At 51.8% G+C, this 24,342-nt stretch overlaps 1 protein-coding gene and 1 pseudogene across 1 annotated transcript; both read right to left on the reverse strand.

Annotated features, from left to right (window-relative positions):
- Nucleotides 1-14,392: 14,392 nt before the first annotated feature.
- Nucleotides 14,393-15,628, reverse strand: LOC149367575 (uncharacterized; annotated as a pseudogene).
- Nucleotides 15,629-15,738: 110 nt separating this feature from the next.
- Nucleotides 15,739-17,476, reverse strand: LOC149367576 (uncharacterized). Its single transcript, XM_089556181.1, has one exon. The coding sequence runs from the start codon at nt 17,272-17,274 to the stop codon at nt 15,916-15,918; it is 1,359 nt and encodes a 452-aa protein (XP_089412307.1). The 5' UTR covers nt 17,275-17,476; the 3' UTR covers nt 15,739-15,915.
- Between the last annotated feature and the right edge of the window lie 6,866 nt (nt 17,477-24,342).

Here is a 24,342-nt window from a genome sequence, read left to right on the forward strand (position 1 = left end):
TTGTCCGGTACCTGGAAGGCTACCCAGCACCTCCACCAGATGTCACGTTGTAGTGACGGCAGTCCAGCGGTCAGGAAGACACCAGAAATACTTGGAAACGAAACTCTTTATTTGGGCTGACTTGCGCCCGCAAAAGAACTGACTCACTCGGTGCCGGCGTAGAAAGAGAAGTTTATTTTTTCTGTTTTAACATAGAAAATACAAAACAAAACAGATGAACATAATTCTCTGATCAGTCAAGCACATGCGCAGTGACGCAGCACTGAGCACGTCAGTAATGCAGTAAAAATGCCGATACTCGACCGCCGCGCAGGACGATAAAGTATGTCGACCATTTGCGCAAGAACTCAGCCTCGCTCATTGACAGAGCGTCCATGCATGCTTGTTCAAAGAGGCGCGTGCGCAGGCGCTGCAACATTGGGAACATTGTTCTTTGCGGACGCCCATTTAAGGATGCCACTCCACGCTGCCGCCACAAAACAAACATGCCGACACACAAGAGCATATTTTGAAACACTTCGGGAGAACTAGTGCGCGCTTCCAGGCGGGTTAAAAACATGCGTGACACTAATGTCCAAAAGGTGCGCGCAACTACACACTCAAACATTGCGTGCTGCAAAGTTTCAAGCAGACCGCACTGCGGGCATCGGGCGGAGGGCGCCACGCCCCACGCCGCAAGGCGGTCTCTTGTGGGCAGGACCCGCCAGCCTCGCAGCCAGCCGAAGTCCCTGACATCTGCAGGAAGCGTAGCTGAGGTCAGTTGGCGCCAGCGTGCCCGTCTCGTTTTCTGGAGTTGTTCGCGGGTCAGCGCAGCGACCGTTAGTGCTTCACACATTCTGGAGGGCGGGGTTTCATCAACATCCAGATCGGGAACGCTGGCAGTCAACGACGTCAGTGTGCGACGCACATTAACGAAAAATGCCGGCGGCTGCTCGGCTGTAGGGCCAACCACGTGTTGTGAAAAAAACACGTTACGCGCTGTACCCAGAAAATATGTGAGGAGTGTTCTCCCGGGATAGTCTGGGTTGCGTACAAGATCTCGTACTCCTCGCAAGGCGAGCACATTGCACATGGTGCGTATACAAGGTATACCAAACCCACCCATGTACGATGGAAGGCGCATGAACATTCGTGACACAAGTTCGGTTTTGCCCGCCCAAACGAAAGAGCCACAGGCCGAGGTTAGCCTGCGCGCAAACGTGCGCGGTGGGTTTGCGACGCGGGCGACAAAAAAACATGCGGCTAGGATTGTGGACTTAACTATATAGCAGCGCTCTGCCATTGAAAGGCGGAAAGTTGACGCCACCGAGAGGCGTTTCTCAGCGTTCGTGCGGAGGTTAGTCCAGGTTTCGCGGGCTACTTCTCCGCTGGCGAGGAATACTACTCCCAGGACTTTCACTCCCTGCACCCACTCCACCTCGCCCGCAAGGTTCGGTGTGAAGGTGCCAAACCTTAGTGCCTTGCTTTTTCCCCTGTTCAATAGGGCCCCAGATATCTCGCTGTACTCGAGAAACAGCCGCGAAAAAGCGGCGTAGCTATCCTCGTCCTTGAGGAAAAGCGACACGTCATCGGCGTAGGCCGATACCTTGATTTGGCCCTGGCCAGGCAGAGGGAAGCCGCGTATGGATGGGCTGTCGTTAATGCGCCGGATGAGTGGATCCAGGCACAACACGAAGAATGTTGGGGAGAGAGGGCATCCTTGCCTTATGCCCCTGGTGACTGAGAAGGGAGCGCTCTGGTGGCCGTTTACTGAGAGACGAGCATTCAGAGAGAGACGAGGGTGCCGGCGTAAGCAACAAGCGTGCTCGTCAATCGTCGAACTACGAATGTCCGCCGCTCGCGGCATCGCTCAATTTAAAGGCGGCAAGGAAACTTCCAGATAACAGGACAAGATCATCTACAGTAATCTAGAAAAACCTAGATGCAGCCTTTCATGGCTGCGATCAATCGAGATTAGTCTGGTCGCTTCTCGCGTCACGAACAACAGTGATAACAACCCTTTCCTGCAGCCTTGAGCGTGAACGAACACTACAATGATACGTGGCATTATAAAGTTTATATATATATATATATATATATATATATATATATATATATATATATATATATATATATATATAAAGAAGGGGGTGAAGATCGGATGGATCCGGTAGAACATAAACGTAATTCGGTTGACACACGGTAGAAAAACAACTTTATTGTAACGTTTCGACCAGGGTCTGGCCTTTGTCAGAGTGATGGGGTACAGGCAAAAGAAACAGTTTATAAGTGCATGTACGCGGGGAGGGAACATTCTGATTGGCGCATCGCAGCGGCAAACCCTCAGTATGAATCGCCAGTGAATGATAAATGTAGTCAAATAAGCACAGTCAAAAATTACTAAATCATCGTGTAGGATAACTGCAATCACATTGTGAAAAAATTTAAATACAAAAATGTTTTGGTCGTAGCTCAAAAACACAACAAAAGGCGAACAACAAAAAAAAATCATCAGACACGAGAACACAGGTGAATACCACTTTTAATTAAACAACGCCTCTTGTGAAGCTGGTGCTGCTTCAGAGGTAAGCAATTTACTAAGAAAGAAAAAGTGGCCCTAAAAGTAAAAAGAGGAAGAAAATGATCAGTGTGGATGAAACACGGCATGATACTATAAAGTATTGCGGTTATGACGATAGACAAGTCAGCTTCCCAATATTTTCATTGAGACCGCAAGAAACAGTATTAAATTTGTGTATAAAAAGCAATTCACGAACTTCGCGTTCATGATGGGTCTTGAAGGCTGATTCCAGTAAAGTTGCCTGAATTTTTTCGAAAGGGTGCTTAGTGTTATTCACATGTTAAGAGATAGGAAGGCTAGGCGCTGTCTTGCAATGAGCTTTGTGATTATTAAAAAGATATCTGAACGGTGTTTCTGTTGGGCCAATATACTGAATTTTGCAGACTGAGCATTCAAGCATATAGATTACGTTGCTGGTATCACATGAGTAGTTTCCCCGAATTTTCACTTTATAGTTCGATGCAGTGCTGGAAGCCGTTACTGATGTCATCATCTGCGCGCAGACTTTGCAAAGTGATTTATTACAGGGATGACAGCCGATCGACACACCTGTGCTTGGTTTAGAAGAAGTGAGAATGTCACTGAAGTTTTTGCCACGGCGATAGACGACCAGGGGAGCTCGTTGAAAAATGTGTTTGAGTCGATCATTTTGCATAAGAATGACATGGTGTTTTTTCAAAGTGCCCGCGACATTTGGAATCGATGCTCAGTGCGTTAGTACCAGGATTAAATGCGATTGATGGGATGGTTGGTGTTTTGCTTTGAGGAGTGCCTCACGGTCAAGAAGGCCTGCGCGTTCTACAGCGTCGTTTATTAATCGCGCAGGATATTTCCGTTTAGTCAGGGCGTTTCGGAAGTTAGTACAGTTTCTTTCGAAGTCGCACTCGTCAGAACATATCCGTTTAAAGCGGACGGCTTGTCCATATGGGATGTGTTACGTTCTGGGCGAGCCGAGTGAGACGCGTGCCGGCGTTCTGGACCAGCCGATTGGGACGCGTGCCGTCGTTCTGGACCAGCCGAGTGAGACGCGTGCCGGCGTTCTGGACCAGCCGAATGGGACGCGTGCCGGCGTTCTGGACCAGCCGAGTGAGACGCGTGCCGGCGTTCTGGGCCAGCCGAATGGGACGCGTGCCGGCGTTCTGGACAAGCCGAATGGGATGCGTGCCGGCGTTCTGGACCAGCCGAGTGAGACGCGTGCCGGCGTTCTGTGCGATGCTATATAAACGCCACGGCAGAGCGCTGCGCCGCTCTTTCCTGCCCGTCTGCCAAGATGGAATAAAGGCATTCCAGACAACCTTCGGTGTCGCCGCTTGCTCGTCGTTCGTCGAATCGCCCGAAACGTGTCAGCTGGTGGCAGCGGTGGGATCGACGACTCCGGGTTCCGCTGCAGTTGTCGGTGAGTGCCTGAAAAGTCTCTTTTGTTCACCAGGTAGCTTGAAAAATGAAAGTAGACTGCCACTGACTAGTAAGGGCAGTGGGTGGAAAGCAGCCAGATTTTTTTCCTCGTAAAATTTCAGTCTTAGCAAGATGGATCTCGGTGCGATTGTTAAGCCCGAATCAATGCTCTTAGCCGAAGAGTTGGGCGTAAAGGTGACGAAAGCAAGGAGAAAGCCCGAGATCATCTCGGCCATTGAAAAGTGTGGCGCGGGCGCCGATGAAATTTTAGAATCTTGGGCCGAAGTGCAGAGGAAACGGAAGAAAGAAGAACTTGAGCTAGAGATGCTTAAGCAAAAGGTTAAGAAGGACGAGGAAGCCATGGCGGTCGATATATCGACAAAATTGAACATACGAAGTTTCTTGCAGCCCTTTTGTCGGGGGAGACATAGGTCTCTACTTAGTAAATTTTGAGCGGGTGTGCAGAAAAGGGGGCTTAGTGGAGTCGAGCTGGCCACAAAGGCTTCTGAGCTTGCTGCCAGAGGAAGTGGCTGACTTTTTGGCAAGGTTAGATTGGAAAGAGGCGGATGATTACTCGTCCGTAAAAACCTGCCTACTGAAGAAGTTCAGGTTGTCCCCTGAAGTTTTTCGAATAAAGTTTCGAGAGGCAAGGAAACAACCGGAAGAAAGCTATGCCGAGTTCGCTGACAAGTTAATGGGCTTTCTAGAGAGTTGGCTCCGTGGTGTAGACTCTTATGAGGACTGCGAAAAGGTGCTAGCGCAGATTGCACTTGAGCAGTTTTTCTTTTCTATTCCTTCAACCCTGAAGGACTGGATTCAGGACAGGACAGATGTAAAACCGTACAAGTGGCGGCAGATTACGCAGACCTATATTGCTCCAGACACGGGAAAACGTTTAATAACGAAAAGCCTAGCTTTGTCCGAAGCCACGAGCGAGGAACGGTTCGTGCGTTATCTTAAAACGCAGAGCGTTCGACGCATGTTCCACCTTCAAAAAAAGCGTTGGATCCAGAATAGCAAAAGCTAAAAACAAAATCGTTTGAAGCAAGAAAGCCTATTCTTTGCTACAAATGTCACCAGCCGGGTAATGTGGCTTCAGGCTGCCGTGTGCCTAAAGTGTCACCGGTTAACTTGTGCATGGATAAGGCAGAAGACCTGCTTAGGCCATATTTGTACGACATAGAAGTAAATGGTCAGTCTTGCAAAGCTTTAAGAGACACACGAGCCACACACGACCTGGTTCCTTCCTCTCTAGTGAAGCAAGACGACTTCACAGGCGACTGCGTGTGGGTTCGACAGGCCCTGGAAGATCGTACAACCAGCTTGCCAGTAGCCAGAGTAAAACTAGACGGGCCTTTCGGTGTAGTAGACGCGGAGGCAGCAGTGTACGACGGGGTATTGCCAAACTGCCCGCACATTCTTTCGAACAGAACGGCAAGGCAGCTCGATGACTCGGGCGTCTCGCTTGACATGAATCCCGTTCTAGTAGTCACTCGCTCCATGACGTCAGCGAACGGCTCTGAGCCGCAAACGCTCGCGACCAGGGCAGAACCTGATAAATCAGATAACGAAACGGCAGAAAGGATGCCGGAGGATACGCTCGAAGAAGCATACATAGCGCGAACTTCCTTGCTCTGGTAGATGTAGATAAGGCCACACTTACCAGAGAACAGGCCAAGGACCCGATGCTAGAAAAATGTCGAGATAGCCTGGGAAAAAATGTAACACCGAATATCTCGTTTCATGTGAACAACTTTAAGGAGCCCCGCCGCGGTGGCTCAGCGGTTACGGCGCTCGGCTGCTGACCCGAAAGACGCGGGTTCGATCCCGGCCGCGGTGGCTGAATTTCTTGAAGGCGAAATTCTAGAGGCCCGTGTGCTGTGCGATGTCAGTGCACGTTAAAGAACCCCAGGTGGTCGAAATTTCCGGAGCCCTTCACTACGGCGTCTCTCATAGCCTCAGTCGCTTTGGGACGTTAAACCCCAACAAACCAAACCAAGCCACTTTAAGGACAAAGGAGGAAATGAAGTAGACCAGCTGGTAGTTCCATGCAAGTACAGGCGTGACCTCTTGGAACTTGCTCATAAGGAAGGATGGTAGGGGCACTTAGTAATCACGAAAACAAAGTGCAGGCTATTGGCGGAGTATTATTGGCCTGGTTGTTTCAAGGACGTTGAGGAGTTCGTTCGTTCGTATGACACGTGTCAGAGGACGGGACGTCCGAACGAGCGCCGCTTGCTCGTCGTTCGTCGAATCGCCAGAAACGTAACAGATGCTAGTGTTCCAGTGTTTAAGGTGGCTGCTTTCGAAATGCAAGTATTGTAGTCTGTCACTGGGTTTCCGGTATAAATCTGTGCTAAGTTTGCCATTCTTTATTGAAACTGTCACATCTAGAAAACTAATTTTGGCTGCCGAGTAAGAATGAGAGAAAGTAATGGCTTCGTGGGCGTTATTAAAACTAGAGATGAATGATAGCATTTCAGCTTCGCCATGCTGCCAGATAAGAAAAATGTCGACAATGAATCTTTTGTTGTAGAAGGGTTTTAATGGGTGTGTAGCAAGAAAATGGTCTTCTAATACACCCATAAATATGTTGGCGGAGTTGGGACCAATCCATGTGCCTATCGGTGTCCCGTTTATTTGGACCTAATGTCTAGTATCAAATTCGAAGTTGTTAAGTTGGAGCATTAATTTCAAAATTATGGCTACCGTGGGACCATCAACGTTAGAACCAAAGTCTTGCTTCTTAAAACATGAACAGCTGACCGTATGCCTTCGAAATGGGGAATGTTAGTATAAAGCGACGCAACCTCAAGGGTTACAAGCAAAGCACCATGGGGGATGCTGATGTCGGCTATCTCGGCTAGGAAGTGTGTTGTGTCCTTTATGAAGGGCTGAAATGTTGCAGGAATTTTGTTGATAAGGGTGTCAATGTAGCTTGACAGTCTTTCAGTGACGGTTCCTATTCCGGAAATGATTAGTCGGCCAGGCTTGTTGGGTTTGGGAATTTTGGGCAATACGTAAAATCTGCCTGGTACAGGGCTCAGTGGAACTATTGAATTGACTGTACTTTTATCAAGTTTATTACTGAGAATGAGACTGGAGAGGGGTTTTTTGAAATCAATTTTAAACTGAGCAGTTTGATCGCTGTCTAGGAGACGGTAAAATGAGCTATCTGCAAGCTGCCTTCCGGCTTCAGCGACATAATCGGTTTTGTTCATCACCACGATGGAACCACCTTTGTCAGCCGGCTTGATAACAATGTCAGTTTGAGAAGCTATTTTTTTCTGCTGCGGTTTCTTTTCCGGAGAGGTTGCGACGGAAATTCTTTTTAGTATTCTATGCTTCTAGCACATCCTTTTGAACTGCCTTAATGTAGATGTCAAGGCAGTTTTCTCTCTGAGTAGGGGGGATCCAGTGATTTTGAGACGGCAAATTTTCATCTAGTTTCGGACCTTGTGGTCGGTCATGGAAGTATTCTTTAAGTCTCATATTGCGGGCAAAATTTTCTAAGTCTTTGAACAGTTGAAACTCATTAAACCCACCAGACGCGGGGCAGAAATTTAGATCATGTGACAGGGCACTCTCGTCGTCTGGCGTCAAGGTGAAGTTTGATAGATTGAGAATTGAGTTTTGATAGATTGATAACTTTGCCGTCGCTAAATCTCAGGACCCCCCATACTCAGAGAGAAAACATCTACATTAAGGCAGTTCAAAAGGATGTGCTAGAAGCATACAATACTAAAAAGAATTTCCGTCGCAACCTTTCCGGAAAAGAAACCGCAGCAATAAAAAGGCTAGGTTCTCAAACTGACATTGTTATCAAGCCGGCTGACAAGGGTGGTGCCATCGGAGTGATGAACAAATCCGCCTATGTCGCTGAAGCCGAAAGGCAGCTTGCAGAGAGCTTATTGTACCGTCTCCTAGACAGCGATCCAACTGCTCAGTTTAAAATTGATTTGGAAAAAACCCTGTCCAATCTCATTCTCAGTAATAAACTTGATAAAAGTACAGTCAATTCAATAATTCCACTGAACCCTCTACAGGGTAGATTTTACTTATTGCCCAAAATTCACAAACCCAACAACCCTGGCCGACCAATCATTTCCGGAATAGGAACCGTGACTGAAAGACTGTCAAGCTACGTTGACACCCTTATCAACAAAATTCCTGCAACATTTCAGCCCTTCATAAAGGACACAACACACTTCCTAGCCGAGATAGCTGACATCAGCATCCCCCATGGTGCTTTGCTTGTAACCCTTGATGTTGCGTCGCTTTATACTAACATTCCCCATTTCGAAGGCATACGGTCAGCTGTGCAGGCTTTTGAGAAGCAAGACTTTGGTTCTAATGTTGATGGTCCCACGCTAGTCATACTTTTGAAATTAATTCTGCTACTTAACAACTTCGAATTTGATAGTAGACATTATGTCCAAATAAACGGGACATCGATGGGCACAAGGATTGGTCCCAACTACGCCAACATATTTATGGGTGTATTAGAAGACCAGTTTCTTGCTACGCACCCATTAAAACCCTTCTACTACAAAAGATTGATTGACGACATTTTTCTTATCTGGGAGCATGGCGGACTTGAACTTCTATCATTCATCTCTAGTTTTAATAACGTGCATGAGGCCATTACTTTCTCTCATTCTTACTCGGCAGCCACAATTCGCATTTTAGATGTGACAGTTTCAATAAAGAATGGCAAACTTAGCACCGATTTATACCGGAAACCCAGTGACAGACCCCAATACTTGCATTTCGAAAGCAGCCACCTTATGCACTGGAAGACTAGCATCCCATATGGACAAGCCGTCCGCATTAAACGGATATGTTCTGACGAGCGCGACTTCCACAGAAACTGTACTAACCTCCGAAACAACCTGACTAAACGGAAACATCCTGCGCGATTAATAAACGACGCTGTAGAACACGCAGGCCTTCTTGACCATGAAGCACTCTTCAAAGCAAAACACCAACCATTCCATCAGTCGCATTTAATCCTGGTACTAACGCACTGAGCATCGATTCCAAACGCCGCGGGCACTTTGAAAAAACACCATGTCATTCTTATGCAAAATGATCGACTCAAACACATTTTTCAAAGAGCTCCCCTGGTCGTCTATCGCCGTGGCAAAAACCTCAGTGACATTCTCACTTCTTCTAAACCAAGCACAGGTGTGTCGATCGGCTGTCATCCCTGTAATAAATCACTTTGCAAAGTCTGCGCGCAGATGATGACATCAGTAACGGCTTCCAGCACTGCATCGAACTATAAAGTGAAAATTCGGGGAAACTACTCGTGTGATACCAGCAACGTAATCTATATGCTTGAATGCTCAGTCTGCACAATTCAGTATATTGGCCAAACAAAAACACCGTTCAGATATCTCTTTAATAATCACAAAGCTCATTGCAAGAGAGTGCCTAGCCATCCTATCTCTTAACATGTGAATCACACTAAGCACCCTTTCGAAAAAATTCAGGCAACTTTACTGGAATCACGCTTCAAGACCCATCATGAACGCGAAGTTCGTGAATCACTTCTTTATACACAAATTTAATACGGTTTCTTGCGGTCTCAATGAAAAATTCAGGGGTCACTTTGACTGTCTAAAGTGCGTAGAGACGAAAGCGTTTTCCGCACCGCTTTGACTGCTTCTGTGGCACTGGTGGCGTCACATGTATTTGAGTACTAACTACTAAGTGACTACAAATCACTAATTAATGGTTAATTACTGATTTGTGCCTGAATACTACTTAACTGCTAATTAATGACGCTTAAGCTTCGCCTTTAGGAGTGGAACGCGACAGCGTGTTGTAGCGCTGCCAGGGAGTCCACGGAACGCCACCACCCGTTCGGCGCGATGCCTTGCCCTTTGAACGCTTTTTCGGGAAAGGAAAGGGCGCAGTAATTCTCTGTCATATCGGTGGACACCTGAACCGCACCGTAGAGGAAGGGAGGAAGTGGGAGTGGAAGAAGAAAGACAAAGATGGCCCGTAATGAAGAAAATGAAAATTGTATTTGAGGAAAGGAAATTACGCAGTAACAGTCTCACATATCTCGGTGGACACCCGTCAGAATTCAGGGTGGCACTTTTTTGACCTAAAGGCCGGCCACTGATGTGTGGTTAAGATGTTAAGCTTCGCCTTTAAGAGTGCAACGCGACAGCGTCTTGCAACGCTTCCAGGAGTCTATCGAACGCCATCGCCCATTCGGTTCTATGCCTCACTCGTCGGTAAATTGGTTGTTGAGGAAAGCAAATGTATCTGTCTCTCATATCTCGGTGGACACCTAAACCTCGCCGGCAGGGAAGGGAGGAAGATGGGATTGAGCGAAGACACCGTATTCACAGACGCACCTTTGTTCTTCCCAATTCATCGGGCTGGCATGGCGGAGTGGATAGCATGCTCGTCTGTCACTCCGAAGACCGGGGTTCGATTCCCGAGCTCGACCAATTTCTTACTCGCTTTTATTTATTTATATGGCCTGACTAGAAAAGTTAATTAGGGTAATTGAGTAATTGAGCAATCAACTAAGCTCAGTCCCACCTGGAACATCACTATACGATCCCTTCAGTTGGTTTCCTGGTTATTAACCAAAGCACAAATGGCCCCGTTTGAAATTCGCGCAATGTGACGTCATGACCGTTTCAACCAACTGAAAAGCGTGACATTTCTGTCGACAACTGCTGCTTACAACGATGAGACATTAAAGGCTTTCGCCTTAAAATTTTGGGAAGCTGACTTGTCTATCGTCATAACCGCAATACTTTATAGTATCATGCCATGTTTCATCTACACTGATCATTTTCTTCCTCTTTTTACTGTTAGCGCCGCTTTTTCTTTCTTAGTAAATGGCTTATCTCTGAAACAGCACCACATCTTAGTACCATACCCTTTCACAACAGGCGCTGTTTAATCAAATGTGGTATTCATCTGTGTTCTCGTGTCTGATGATTTTTTTAAGCATGGAATGCTTTTAGCTCCCGTTGTCGGCAGTGTGGTGACGTCACGCCGAGACCGAGAGCCATCATCCGGGCACTGAAATCCACTCATCCGGGCACTGAATTCCAGTCATCCGGGCACTGAAATCCACTCATCCGGGCACTGAAATCCACTCATCCGGGCACTGAAATCCACTCATCCGGGCACTGAATTCCAGTCATCCGGGCTCTAAAACGAGAACATCCGGGCATCGTACGAGACTTAACGAGATTTAACGAGACTCTCTAAACCCTCCTACGCGACCGGCATGCAAGCGCCGGTTGGTCTCCAAACGAGACAAAAAATAACTGCTGCCAGTGCCTTCTCAATGTTTATCAAGATATCAGTGGAGCTGTGGGTTTGATAATGCACGGAATTATAATTTCCGATTTATAATAACGCGTGCAAAAAGCACATAAATGCCATGTTACACTTCGTTGTCATACGTGATCCGGGGGAGAAGCGCTGCGTTCAAAGGGCAAGGCATCGCGCCGAACGGGTGGTGGCGTTCCTCCCTTCCTTTACGGTGCGGTTCGGGTGTCCACCGAGATGGCAGAGAATTACTGCGCCATTTCCTTTCCTCAAAAAACCTTGCGTTCAAATGGCAAGGCATCGCGCTGAACGGGTGGTGGCGTTCCTCCCTTCCTGTACGGTGCGGTTCGGGTGTCCACCGAGATGACATTAGGCCCGTAAACATTTCATGCTTACTCTACTCTTGTTTATGGGAGAGGCAGAGATTTTTTGTTGTTCGCCTTTTGTTGTGCTTTTGAGCTACGACCAAAACATTTTCGTATTATTTACATTTTTAAGCATGAAATGCTTTTAGCCCCCGTTGTCGGCAGTGTGGTGACGTCACGCGGAGACCGAGAGCCATCATCCGGGCACTGAAATCCACTCATCCGGGCACTGAATTCCAGTCATCCGGGCACTGAATTCCAGTCATCCGGGCTCTGTATAAAAGGGAAGTTTATTCAACAGTGCAAACAAACAAAACATTGGAAACACACTCATGAGTGAGGGCAAAACAAATGTATACAAAGTGGGTGGCCACCCAGAAACACCATGACCTTATTTTAACACACCGTACATATCACAAATTACAGCCTATAGTGCATAGAACGAACACTGGACAAATAAGAATCAGCCTCCCGTAGCAACGAAGCACGGGGGGGGGGGGGGGGGGGGGGCGCAAGGATCTTTCTCAGGGTGATTGGCCCTTTCAAAATTATACACCACCATCCTCGAACAAACCAGCATAGTCGGTAAAGAGAGGGGGGGGGGGGTGGGGGGGACATATACACTAGCGGACATAAACACTAGTTTGCCAAAATAATCCCGTGGTTGCCGGATGCCTGGCCCGGCACGAACTGAAAACATCCGATACACCTGCCACCACATTATCCGGGTAACACGGCACTCAAAGAAAGTGTGTCGCGCTGTCTCTCGCGCTCCACATTGTGCGCACTGGGCGTTGGCCACAAGGCCCCATGATAAGAGGCGTTCGCGCGTGGGGAGGACTCTCCATCTCCTCCTCCACTCAAAGTCGCGGGCCTGCGGAGGGAGACGACTTGTGCACCACGTGCGCCGCTTGCGTACCGCGGTGCACCGTGGGTCGTCGGCGCCAAGGCGCACGCACGCGATCATCTCGCTCAGCCGAGACGCGGGCGTCTCAGTCAGGTCGACTCCTGGCAAGTCAGTACAAACAGACTGCTTAAAACCAGCAGCCGCTCTATAGAAGCGCAGAGGCCTCTCGGCCTGTGGACCTATATGGCGCTCAGTGGAGAAGAAGCGCCGCACTGTGCTCATCCAATAAAACATGAGCGAACGCCCAAGGTATGCGTCGCTCTCCACCAGCGTGGTTACGAGCTTGGCGCTGAGCGCACGCGCCATGGTGGCTTCACAGGGCAGCCCGAGTCCTCCTCTAGAAGGCGGCAGCTGGCAAAGGCGTCGAGCGACCTGCGCCGTGCCACCGTCCCAGACAAAGGCGCCCACAAGGGACGCGAGCCGACCCGCCGTACGACGCGGCGTCACTGCTACGCGGGCCACATAGTGGGCAAAGGCGCACGCGCGGCCCTTGATGACGCTCACCCTGGCCTCCATGGAGAGGCCGAACTGCGCTGCCATCCTTAGCGCGCTCGTCGTGCGCGCAACAACTTCATCCCATGTCCGGTACGACACACCGCTCTGCTCAAAAAGGACTCCTAGCACTCGGACCCCGTCCACGAAAGGAATGGGCACCGGGAGGGGATCGCTGAAGGTCCCAAAACGAAGCGCCCTGCTCTTGCTGGCGTTGAGCTCGGCACCAGACAGCGCCGCGTAAGTAGTAAATACGGCCAGGAAGGCCTCAAAACTCCGGGTGTCTCGGACGAAGATTGAAATATCGTCGGCATAGGCCGAGACGACGATTGTTTCCTGTCCTGTCAATGGAAAGCCGCGGATGCGTTCGTTGGAGGCGACGCTGCGCAGCAGGGGGTCCAAAGACAGGACGAACAGAGCTGGAGAAAGAGGGCATCCCTGGCGCACGCCACGTGTTACGGGGAAAGGAGCGGTGACTGACCCGTTCACCAAGAGTTTGGCCGTGAGGCCCGAGTACAACGATTTGATGCGCTCAATGAAGCTGGCAGGCAGCCCAAAGCACCGCAAAACGGAGTATAAGTAGCGATGCTCTACTCTATCAAAGGCCTTAGCTTGGTCTAAGGAAACAAAAACCCCGCTAGTCCCTTTCGCGTGTGCGTATGCGAACACATCGCGCGTGAGCGTGAGCGACGCAAAGACCGAACGGCCAGGAACAGCGCAAGCCTGGAAGGGGCTAACGAGGTTTGGCAAAAGAAGACGCAAGCGAGCGACGAGAATCGAGGCGACCAGTTTGTAGTCAGTATTGAGCAGGGTTATCGGCCGCCACGCCGCCGGGCATGACGACGTTGTTCCCTGCTTTGGTATCAACACGATTCGGCCCGCACCGAAAGACGGTGGCTTAGCTCCTTCCTCGAGGAAGGCGTTCACCAAATGCGTGAGGAAGTCCCCGAACACATCAAAGAAGGTGTAGTAAAACCCGGAGACTAGACCATCTGGTCCGGGTGCGGAGGCGCGATTCATGTCGCTTAAGACTGCGTAGACCTCCTCCCGCGTGGCGCGAGCGCAAAGAGCCGATTCCGCGTCGTCGGGCGCGTGGGGAAGGGCGGCGCAAAAGGCGTCTACAGCAGCGTCAAACCCATCCCACTCGCACAGGACTTGCGACGCAAAGAGATGGGCAAAGTGATCACGGAAGACGTGCTCGATGTCTTGGACCTGCTCGGAAATCGTGCCATCTGGCATAGTTACGCTTCCAATACGGGCCGGTCGGTCGCTCTTGTGGCGGCAGCTGTTCGCGTGAAAGAGGTCAGCGCGTTCCTGCGACGGCATGCGGAGATTCGCTGAGGTACAGGAGGCCTGGGACCCCTCTTCCAGGATGCGGTGGTACCGGACGCGAAGAGTGTCCAGGTACTCTCGCATCGCAAAGGTGAGCTCACCCCCTTGCTTCACGATACGCATGCGGCGTAGCACGTCGTTGAGCGCCGCAGTCTTCCGCGCGTGCTTTGCTCTGCCAGCCCGAATGAGAACTTCTCGCCATCGTGTTTTCAGGGCGTCACAAATCAAGGGACTGAACTCAAAGAGGGCAACAGAGTCCACCAAATCTGCACGGATGTCGCGAATGCTCTGGTCGTCCACCAAGAGTGAGATGTCCATTCTCCAAGTAGAGAACGTCGCAATTCGGCCCGAAGCGCACCTCAAGGATACCGCGACAGGTAAGTGGTCGCTGAGTGCTCGGGCGCCTGGTGGAAATGGCACTACCTCGCAGGATACTAGTTGCGGCACGAGGGCTGGAGGTAGGTACACCCGGTCGATTCGACTGGCGCTACGGCCCCTAGCACGTGTGGCCACGAAAAGGTTCCCGTGCAGTTCGACCCACGCGTCCGTAAGGTGCAGCTGGCGAACCAGTTTGCCTAGCTCCTTGGCGTAATAATTGGACGCACCTTGACTGGGGCCCTGAATGTCACGCCACGAGTCTAGGACGCAATTAAAATCCCCCAGCAGGACATATGACACGGATTCAAGCAGGTGGGATGTAAGAGAGCGGAAAAACTCGCCTGTCAGAGATCGCGTGACGGGCGCGTACAGGTTTACAAAGCGAGTCCTCCGCCCGTCGAGGAAAATGTCCACCACCAGTAATCGACCATCGTAACCAAAGGTACAATGCGCACCTGCGCGGAAAGCCGGCGTGAGGAAAACAACGCCCACACCGCAAGACCGTGAGTCCGTCAAGGAAAAGAAAGCATCGACATGAAAGCGTGAACGGAAAGAAATAACATCTGCAGGGGTGCGAAAATTAGACTCCTGCAAAAACAAAACATCAATTTGGTACGAACGCGCAAGGTGAAGCACCTCCCGTTGCTTATCGGGAGAGCGAAAACCCTGCGCGTTAAAGGAGGCGAAACGAAAAACAGCCATCATGAAAATAAAGGAAGCAATGTAACAAAAATAAACAACGAAACAAGTAAACAAAACAAAACGCTGACGGACTCAGTACAGTTCTGCGGATAGAGTCTGCGAGTGCGTTGATACACCGGCGCTGGGGGGGCGTCGAGGCGCTTGGGAGGCGTCCCGGGTCCCTGCTGGCGTCCTGGCTGGCGGCCTCGCGGCGGCGGGACGACGATGCCAAGCGGTACTAATGGCTGCGCGGTGGAAAGGTCCGGCCGATGCGCGCGGCTGCGGCAGCAACACACAGTCACACACGCACCAACACACTGCACCGCGCAAACACCGTCCATCGTTCGCCAAACGCGCCGACGGAGCCAGCGCGCCGAAAAGATAACGGCGCCGTAGAGCGTCGAAAGAACGGCGCTCGGGCGGCCGCCGAGCAGGGAGGGGAGGAGGAAAAGGCCCAGCAGGGCCTGAAGTCCGGCGAGGAGGCGCCATGGCGGAAACTATTCGTTTCCCTCGACGTCCATGTGGACGCCGTCGCCGTCGTCGTCTGCCGTCCTCGGTTTCTTCTTCGGCGCCTGGGTGGCCGAAGAGCAGGTCGCGCCGCCGTCCGACGACGAGGAGAGCTGGCGCTTGGGGTCGTCGAGCTCGAGAGCCTTGCGCGCCCCCCGCACCAACTTAGCTGCGCACGGGCCCTGCGGCGGCAGGGCGACCGGGATGTGCGGCGGCTTCGGTCTCGACTCACTTGAGCCGTCGCTGCTCGGGGCGTCCTTCACGGGTGTGTGCAGGGCGTCACTGGGGGAGGGCGAGCCAGGCGACGTGGTGTCCGTGCCCGTGCCCTCGTGCTGCGCCGCCGTGGGCGCGTCAAGCAGCGAAACCTCTAAACTCGGAGGTTCCACAAAAGAGGACTCGCCCTGCGAGTCGTCAGACTCGGACGAGGTCGATTCCGCGACGTCGGAGTTGCCCGTGGACAGCTCCGTCGCGGATTGGCCGGACGAGGTGCCCGCCGTCTCCGTGCCCGCCTGGTCGTCATCGGGCTTGGTCGCGGCGTCGTCCCGCACGTCAGCCCCCTCGAGAGGGCTCGCCGCCGCCTCCTGTGCCGCGCCGCTCGAACCGGCGCCAGCCCCCTCAGGTGTCGCCTTCGGCCCGGGTTGCACACCAGGCTCCTGGGAAGGTCTGGCTGCCGCAGCAGCCGCGGCCGCCGCGTAGGACCGCGGCACGACGCAGTCGGAGGACGGGTGGTCGCCTCCGCACCTCTTGCATACCGGCTTGCAGTTGGCGCCGATGTGTCCGTACGCGCCGCACCGGCCGCAGCGCACCGCCTTACACGTAGCGCCGAAGTGGCCCTCGGCGCCGCACCGGGAACAGACGCGTTTCATGCCTCGGTATTGAATCATGGCTCGAACACCGGCCACCGTCAGGAAGTTCGGCGGAGCCCGGGTCATCTCGAGCTTCACCAGGCGCGTCCCGTTCCCGATGCGGTTCCTGGACTGGAAGGCGACCTCGGTGATGGCGCGCACCTTCCCGTACGGTTGGAACGCCGCGGCGAGGTCCTCGTCGCTGACGCACGGGGGGAGACGGAAAACCGTCACGTGCACCACTGGAACCCCCATCTGCTCCAGTGGCACCTCCTTTCCGGCGATGAACAGCGAGCCCAACGCCACCATTTTCGCTGCCTGCGCCATGGAAGCCACGGCCGCCAGGAAACGTAAACCACCAAGGTGCTGCAAATATGTCAGCCCCCCGACTCCGAGCACCTCCTCGAGCAGGTCGACGAGGCGATCGGCCGGAACAGGTTCCGACATAGTAAACAAAAAGCATTGCGCCTTTGTGGGGCGCACTGCAGGGCAGGGTCTCTCCATCGCGACGGGGCCCGGGTCACCACGGCAGGAGCGCGGCGCCGGGCAGCAGGACGGCAGGCAGGACCTCCGGGACGCTGGATCCGGGGGCCCGCCTGGACAGGAAAAGCTCGATGATCCGCTGGCTCGACGGGCAGCGTAACGGCATCCGGGCACCGTACGAGACTTAACGAGATTTAACGAGACTCTCTAAGCCCTCCTACGCGACCGGCATGCAGGCGCCGGTTCGGCTCCAAAGGAGTCACGAAAAATAACTGCTGCCAGTGCCTTCTCAATGTTTATCAAGATATCAGTCGCTGTGCGTTTGATAATGCACGGAATTATAATTTCCGATTTCTAATAACCCGTGCAAAAAGCACATAAATGCCACGATACACTTCGTTGTCATACGTGATCTCTTAGGGGCTTCGCGCATCGAAGCAAAGCCGCGCAGGCGCACAGGGGCCCGGGGGAAAAGCGCTGCGTTCAAATGGCAAGGCATCGCGCCGAAGGGGTGGTGGCGTTCCTCCCTTCCATTACGGTGTGGTTCGGGTGTCCACCGAGATGGCAGAGAATTACTGCGCCATTTCCTTTCCTCAAAAAACCTTGCGTTCAAATGGCAAGGCATCGCGCTGAACGGGTGGTGGCGTTCCTCCCTTCCTGTACGTGCGGTTCGGGTGTCCACCGAGATGACATTAGGCCCGTAAACATTTCATGCTTACTCTACTCTCGGTTACGGGAGAGGCAGAGATTTTTTCACAATGTGATTGCAGTTATCCTACACGATGATTTAGTAATTTTTGACTCTGCTTAGTTGACTACATTTATCATTCACTGGCGATTGATACTGAGGTGTTTGCCGCTGCGATGCGCCAATCAGAATGTTCCCTCCCCGCGTACATGCACTTATAAACTGTTTCTTTTGCCTGTACCCCATCACTCTGACAAAGGCCAGACCCCGGTCGAAACGTTAGAATAAAGTTGTTGTTTTTCTACTGTGTGTCAAACGAATTACGTTTATGTTCTACCGGATCCATCCGACCTTCACCCCCTTCTTTATATATATATATATATATATATATATATATATATATATATATATATTATATAATATATAATATATATTATATATTATATATATATATATATATATATATATTCTTCAGCAGCGCCACGCTGAAAAGATCCTCGATCACTATATCGACTACAGCCAATAGCGAAAACACTGCTAAGCATGCCACGTATGGAGTCAATCATTACAGTTATCAGAAGAAAATTTCGCACAATGGCAGTGATCTTTCTATATCGTGAATTATACTTTTGGCACCAAGTAGTGCCAATTTTGAGATCAACGGAATATCTATGAATTCGTTTAGCAAAGAGCCGTTGACAAGTTAGACTCGTCTTTTACTGCGGACACCACCTAGGACACCACCTATACCAATTCCGCAATGATTTGGACGGAGAGGGGCAGTGCTACTATCAAATATCTGCGCAAGGCCAGATGCGACACTCTTAACACACTCCTCGTGGCTCGTAATCCAGCGCATGGAGCACCGTCCAGCTCGTTATCCAGCGGTAACTTCGTGTTTGTAAAGGTGTAACAAAAGCTGAAAAATTACAGGCCGATCAGCTTACTGTCCGCTGCCTACAAGGTATTTACTAAGGTAATCACTAATAGAGTCAGGACAACTCTAGACTTCAGTCAACCAAATGATCAGGCAGGCTTTCGTAAAGGATACTCGACAATAGACCACATTCACAGGATCAATCAGGTGATAGAGAAACGCGCAGAATATAACCAACCCCTATATATAGCCTTCATTGATTACGAGAAAGCATTTGATTCAGTGGAAACCTCAGCTTTCATGAAGGCATTGCGGAATCAGGCTGTGGAAGAGTGTTATGTGAAAATGTTGGAAGATATTGAAGCGGGTAGACGACGACGACGACCAAGAGCGTGGGAAGTGTAGAAGACGACAACGAAGTTCGGACTGTGTTCTCGGTGCCGCCGCAGCTGTTCTTTTCTATTTGTAAATATCTGTAAATATATTCTTTCCCGCAACATATTTGGTGGAGGTGCGGCTTTCCCCTACGTCTACCGACGACTACCGACGACGGAGCTCCGCAGCGGCCGCCAGTTGCCTTCACTCATCATGACCCAAGACGCCTCCCAGCAAACCTCAGCCCCGGCCATGACATCACTCGTTCTTTCTCCCCCTCGTGACCCTGGGACATTGTGTGGTACCGACAACACTGACGTTGACGACTGGATCAACATGTACGAGCGAGTGAGTACCTACAACCGCTGGGATCCGACTCTTATGCTCGCAAATGTAATATTCTATCTAAAGGACACCGCCCGGGTCTGGTATGAGACCCACGAAGACCATCTAACCAGCTGGGACGTGTGCAAAGAGAAACTCCGCGAGTTGTTTGGACGGCCGCTCGGCCGAACACTTGCCGCTAAGAAGGACCTCGCCTCCCGAGCTCAAACATCTACGGAGTCCTATGTGTCGTATATTCAAGATGTGCTGGCCCTCTGTCACAAAGTTGACGCCAATATGCCCGAGTCTGACAAAGTCGGCCACGTGTTGAAGGGAATCGCCGACGATGCCTTCAACTTGCTTGTTTACAAGAGCTGCACTACAGTCGACGGAATTATTAAGGAATGTCGACGCTTCGAGGAAGCCAAAAGCAGGCGTATTAGCCAGCCGTACATACGCCTCCCCAACACGGCTGCGACTTCTTCATGTGAAGACCTGCGACACCGGGAAACTCCAGCGCCCCCAGAAAATGTGACCCGCATCATCCGACGCGAGCTCGAAGCTATATCCCCTGCCCCCCTGCATCTACATGATGGCGACAACCGCTTGCCTACCATCTCTCTGGTACAAGCTGTCGTCAGCCAAGAGCTTGCCAACCTTGGTTTCCAACCCGTCAGCCCTGTACGGTCTTCACCACCACCCGAGATCACTGCGATTGCTCCTGGACGACCTTCGTACTTCACTCCACGTCGCCGAAACCCTAACGACTGGCGGACAACCGACGACAGGCCCATTTGTTTCCATTGCCACCGCATTGGCCACATCTCCCGCCACTGTCGAAATTATTGGGCCCGTCGCAGCACATACCGTCCTCTCAGCTCCCACCGCGACGACGAACAGCCCAGCCACTACACGCCCCCTCCAGCCCAGCACAGTGCTACAATCGACGGCCAGATTCCCCGCTCCAGCCGCTCCCCGTCCCCCCTGCGTCGACAGTCTCGTTCGCCCCAACGCCGTCGCTCCTCTCCTGGCCCCCACGGACGCTCGCAAGTGGAAAACTAGACGCTGCAGTGTCTGGAGGTGATGCTGCCGTACAGGCCCAGTCCCAAAATCCTCGATTAGCCCTTCGCGCACACCATAATTTGCTCGCCATTCATGTCGATGGAGTGCCTGTGAGAGCCCTGATCGATACAGGCGCGCACGTATCCGTCATGAGTTCAGCCCTACGACGCCGCCTCCGAAAAGTACCGACCCCTGCACCCAAAGCCGTTCTCCGCGTTGCCGACGGCGGAACGCCTCATGTTGTTGGACTATGCACAGCCTGTGTGACTATATCCGGCCGCCGTACATCCGTTCTGTTCTCTGTTCTTGACCAGTGCCCTCATAAAGTCATTCCTGGCCTCGACTTCCTGTCTGAGCATTCAGCCCTCATTGACTGCGCCACTAATGTTGTTCAGCTTGACCTTCCTCTTTCTGCTGAGTCGCCGTCCCCAGTTATACACCGTCTTTGTGCTGTCGACTTTGTCCGTCTGCCGCCTCAAGCCGCAACTTACATTTCTTTCTCATCTGTTCCCCCTGTACCTGATGGTCATTACGTAGTCACTCCGGAACTTGACGTCGCCCTGACGCGCAGCATTGCGCTTCCACACATTGTATTTACAATGTCGGCCAACCGAGCGTACCTTCCGGTCCTGAACTTTGGTTCATCCATCCAACCGCTCCCGCAAGGCATCTCACTCGCTACGCTGTGCCCTGCTGCCGAATATGTGATATCAGTGGTGGACAGCTGCTTACCTTCCACTCAGCAATGCCGGTTGCCTGCGGCCCCATCAACAGCGAACCCAACGGACGACTACGCCGACATGATCGCTTCTGACCTACCGCCGATGCAAGCTCGCGATCTCAGGTGCCTCTTATCATCTTTCCGCGACATCTTCGACTTTGATAGCCGTGTTTTGGCTCGGACCTCTGTGGTGACGCATCACATAAACACCGGTGATTCCGCTCCTCTCCGCAGACGTCCGTACCGAGTGTCCAGCGCCGAACGCACCGTCATAAATCAAGAGGTGGACAAGATGCTCGCAAAAGACATCATCGAGCCCTCGTCAAGTCCTTGGGCTTCACCAGTCGTCCTGGTGAAAAAGAAGGACGGCAGCTGGCGCTTCTGCGTTGATTATCGGCACTTGAACCGCATCACAAAAAAAGACGTACATCCACTCCCAAGGATCGATGATGCCTTAGATTGCCTCCACGGCGCCAAATATTTCTCTTCAATTGATCTTCTATCGGGGTACTGGCAAATTGCCGTTGATGAAAAGGACCGCGAGAAGACCGCCTTCTTGACGCCTGATGGCTTATACCAGTTTAAAGTCATGCCGTTCGGCCTCTGTAACGCCCCGGCTACCTTCGAACGAATGATGGACTCCCTTCTTCGTGGCTTTAAATGGTCCACCTGCCTCTATTACCTAGACGATGTTGTGGTTTTCTCGCCTACTTTTGCCACGCACCTCGAGCGCCTCTCCAATATTCTGACAGTGTTTCGGAACGCTGGACTTCAGCTGAACTCATCCAAATGCAAGTTCGGTCGTCGCCAACTCACTATTCTCGGACACCTCGTTGACGCTTCTGGTGTACGCCCAGATCCCATCAAAATTCAAGCTGTGAAGGACTTTCCTCTTCCAAATGTCGTCGAAAGATGTGCGCAGCTTTGTCGGCTTGTGCTCGTATTTTCGCCGTTTTATCAAAGATTTCGCCGGCATCGCTCGGCCCCTCACCGATCTTCTGAAGAACGACACCCCCTTTACCTGGGGCCCTGCTCAAGAGAACTCATTTTCATCCCTCGTCCATTTGCTGACCACTCCGCCCATCTTAGCACATTTTGACCCGTCGTCTCCCACAGAGGTTCGCACCGACGCCTCCGGATATGGCATCGGCGCCGCCCTAGCCCAACGTCAACACGGTCAAGATCGAGTCATCGCTTACGCCAGCCGCCTACTTTCAGCCGCAGAGCAAAAATACACCATTACTGAGCGCGAGTGCCTTGCCCTTGTCTGGACAGTAGCTAAATTCAGACCCTACCTGTTCGGCCGTTCATTCGCTGTTGTCACTGATCACCACGCTCTCTGTTGGCTGTCTTCACTAAAAGATCCCACCGGTCGCCTTGGTCGCTGGGCATTGCGCCTCCAAGAATACTCATACTCCGTCGTGTACAAGTCAGGGCGCCATCACCAGGACGCTGACTGCTTATCCCGATACCCTGTGGAACCACCTGACCTAGAGGACGCTGAGACCCTGCCCTGCCTCTTAGCTATCTCCGATCTTGCTGATATTGCCAACGAACAGCGTCACGACTCATCTTTACGACCTATCTTTGATGGCATCCGTTCTGCAAACCGATCTCCATCTCTGAACCTTTATGTACTCCAGAACGGCATTTTGTATCGCCGAAACCTACGCTCCGATGGCCTCCCGCTCCTGCTCGTGATACCCCAACGTCTACGCTCTTCTGTCCTTGCAGAACTGCACGATCTGCCGACAGCCGGTCACCTTGGCGTGTCCCGCACGTACGCTCGGGTGCGGCATCGCATCTTTTGGCCTGGTCTCTATCGTTCCGTCAAGCATTACGTGGCCGCTTGCGACCTGTGTCAACGTCGGAAAAGGCCCTCCATTCTGCCTGCCGGTCTTCTGCAACCCATCGACATACCTCCGGAACCTTTTCACCGTGTTGGCCTCGACCTTCTTGGCCCTTTTCCGACGTCCCTCTCCGGCAACAAGTGGATCGCTGTCGCCACTGATTATACGACTCGGTACGCCATCACGCGTGCTTTGCCGTCCAGCTGCGCTACCGATGTCGCCGATTTTCTTCTGCAAGACGTCATCCTTCACCACATCGCCCCTCGTCAACTGCTCACCGACCGCGGTCGTTATTTTCTATCCAGAGTAGTTCACGACATTCTTCGTTCGTGTGACACGCAGCACCAGCTCGCGACAGCTTACCACCCACAAACCAATGGGCTTACGGAAAGGTTCAACCGCACGCTCACCGACATGTTAGCCATGTACGTATCGCCAGACCACCGAGATTGGGACGCAGCCTTGCCTTATGTGACATTCGCATATAACTCCTCTCTTCATGACAGAACAGGCTATTCTCCTTTCTACCTTTTGTTTGATAGGCATCCCACCTTGCCTTTGGACACACTCATGCCGACTTCTTCAGCCCCCACCACTGCTTACGCTCGGGACGCTATCTCCCAGGCCACGCTGGCGCGCCAAATAGCACGTAGTAGGCTCCAAGCCTCTCAAGTTTCCCAAAAGTCAGCCTACGACCGCCGTCACCAGGCCGTCGAATATACCCCAGGATCACTCGTCCTTCTCTGGACGCCCTCTCGCAGCGTCGGTTTCTCCGAGAAGCTCCTTTCGCACTACCGTGGCCCTTACCGTGTCGTGCGCCGTGTTACCGACGTGAACTATGAAATTGCTCCCCTTGAAACCTCGCCATCGTCCTCTGGCGCTACCACCAACATCGTCCACGTCTGTCGCCTTAAACCTTATCACGACGCTCATACGTCGCCGCCCTAACGCCGAGACGGCGTTTCAGCAGCCGGGGGTCCTGAAGCGGGTAGACGACGACGACGACCAAGAGCGTGGGAAGTGTAGAAGACGACAACGAAGTTCGGACTGTGTTCTCGGTGCCGCCGCAGCTGTTCTTTTCTATTTGTAAAAATCTGTAAATATATTCTTTCCCGCAACAATATTTATAACGATCACGCAGCTACTATAGTTCTCCATGAAGTCAGGAATAAAATTCCAATACGAAAGGTGT

This window comes from Amblyomma mixtum, chromosome 1, assembly GCF_055824585.1.
Source record: "Amblyomma mixtum isolate Tamu chromosome 1, ASM5582458v1, whole genome shotgun sequence".
Taxonomy (NCBI): Eukaryota; Metazoa; Arthropoda; class Arachnida; order Ixodida; family Ixodidae; genus Amblyomma; species Amblyomma mixtum.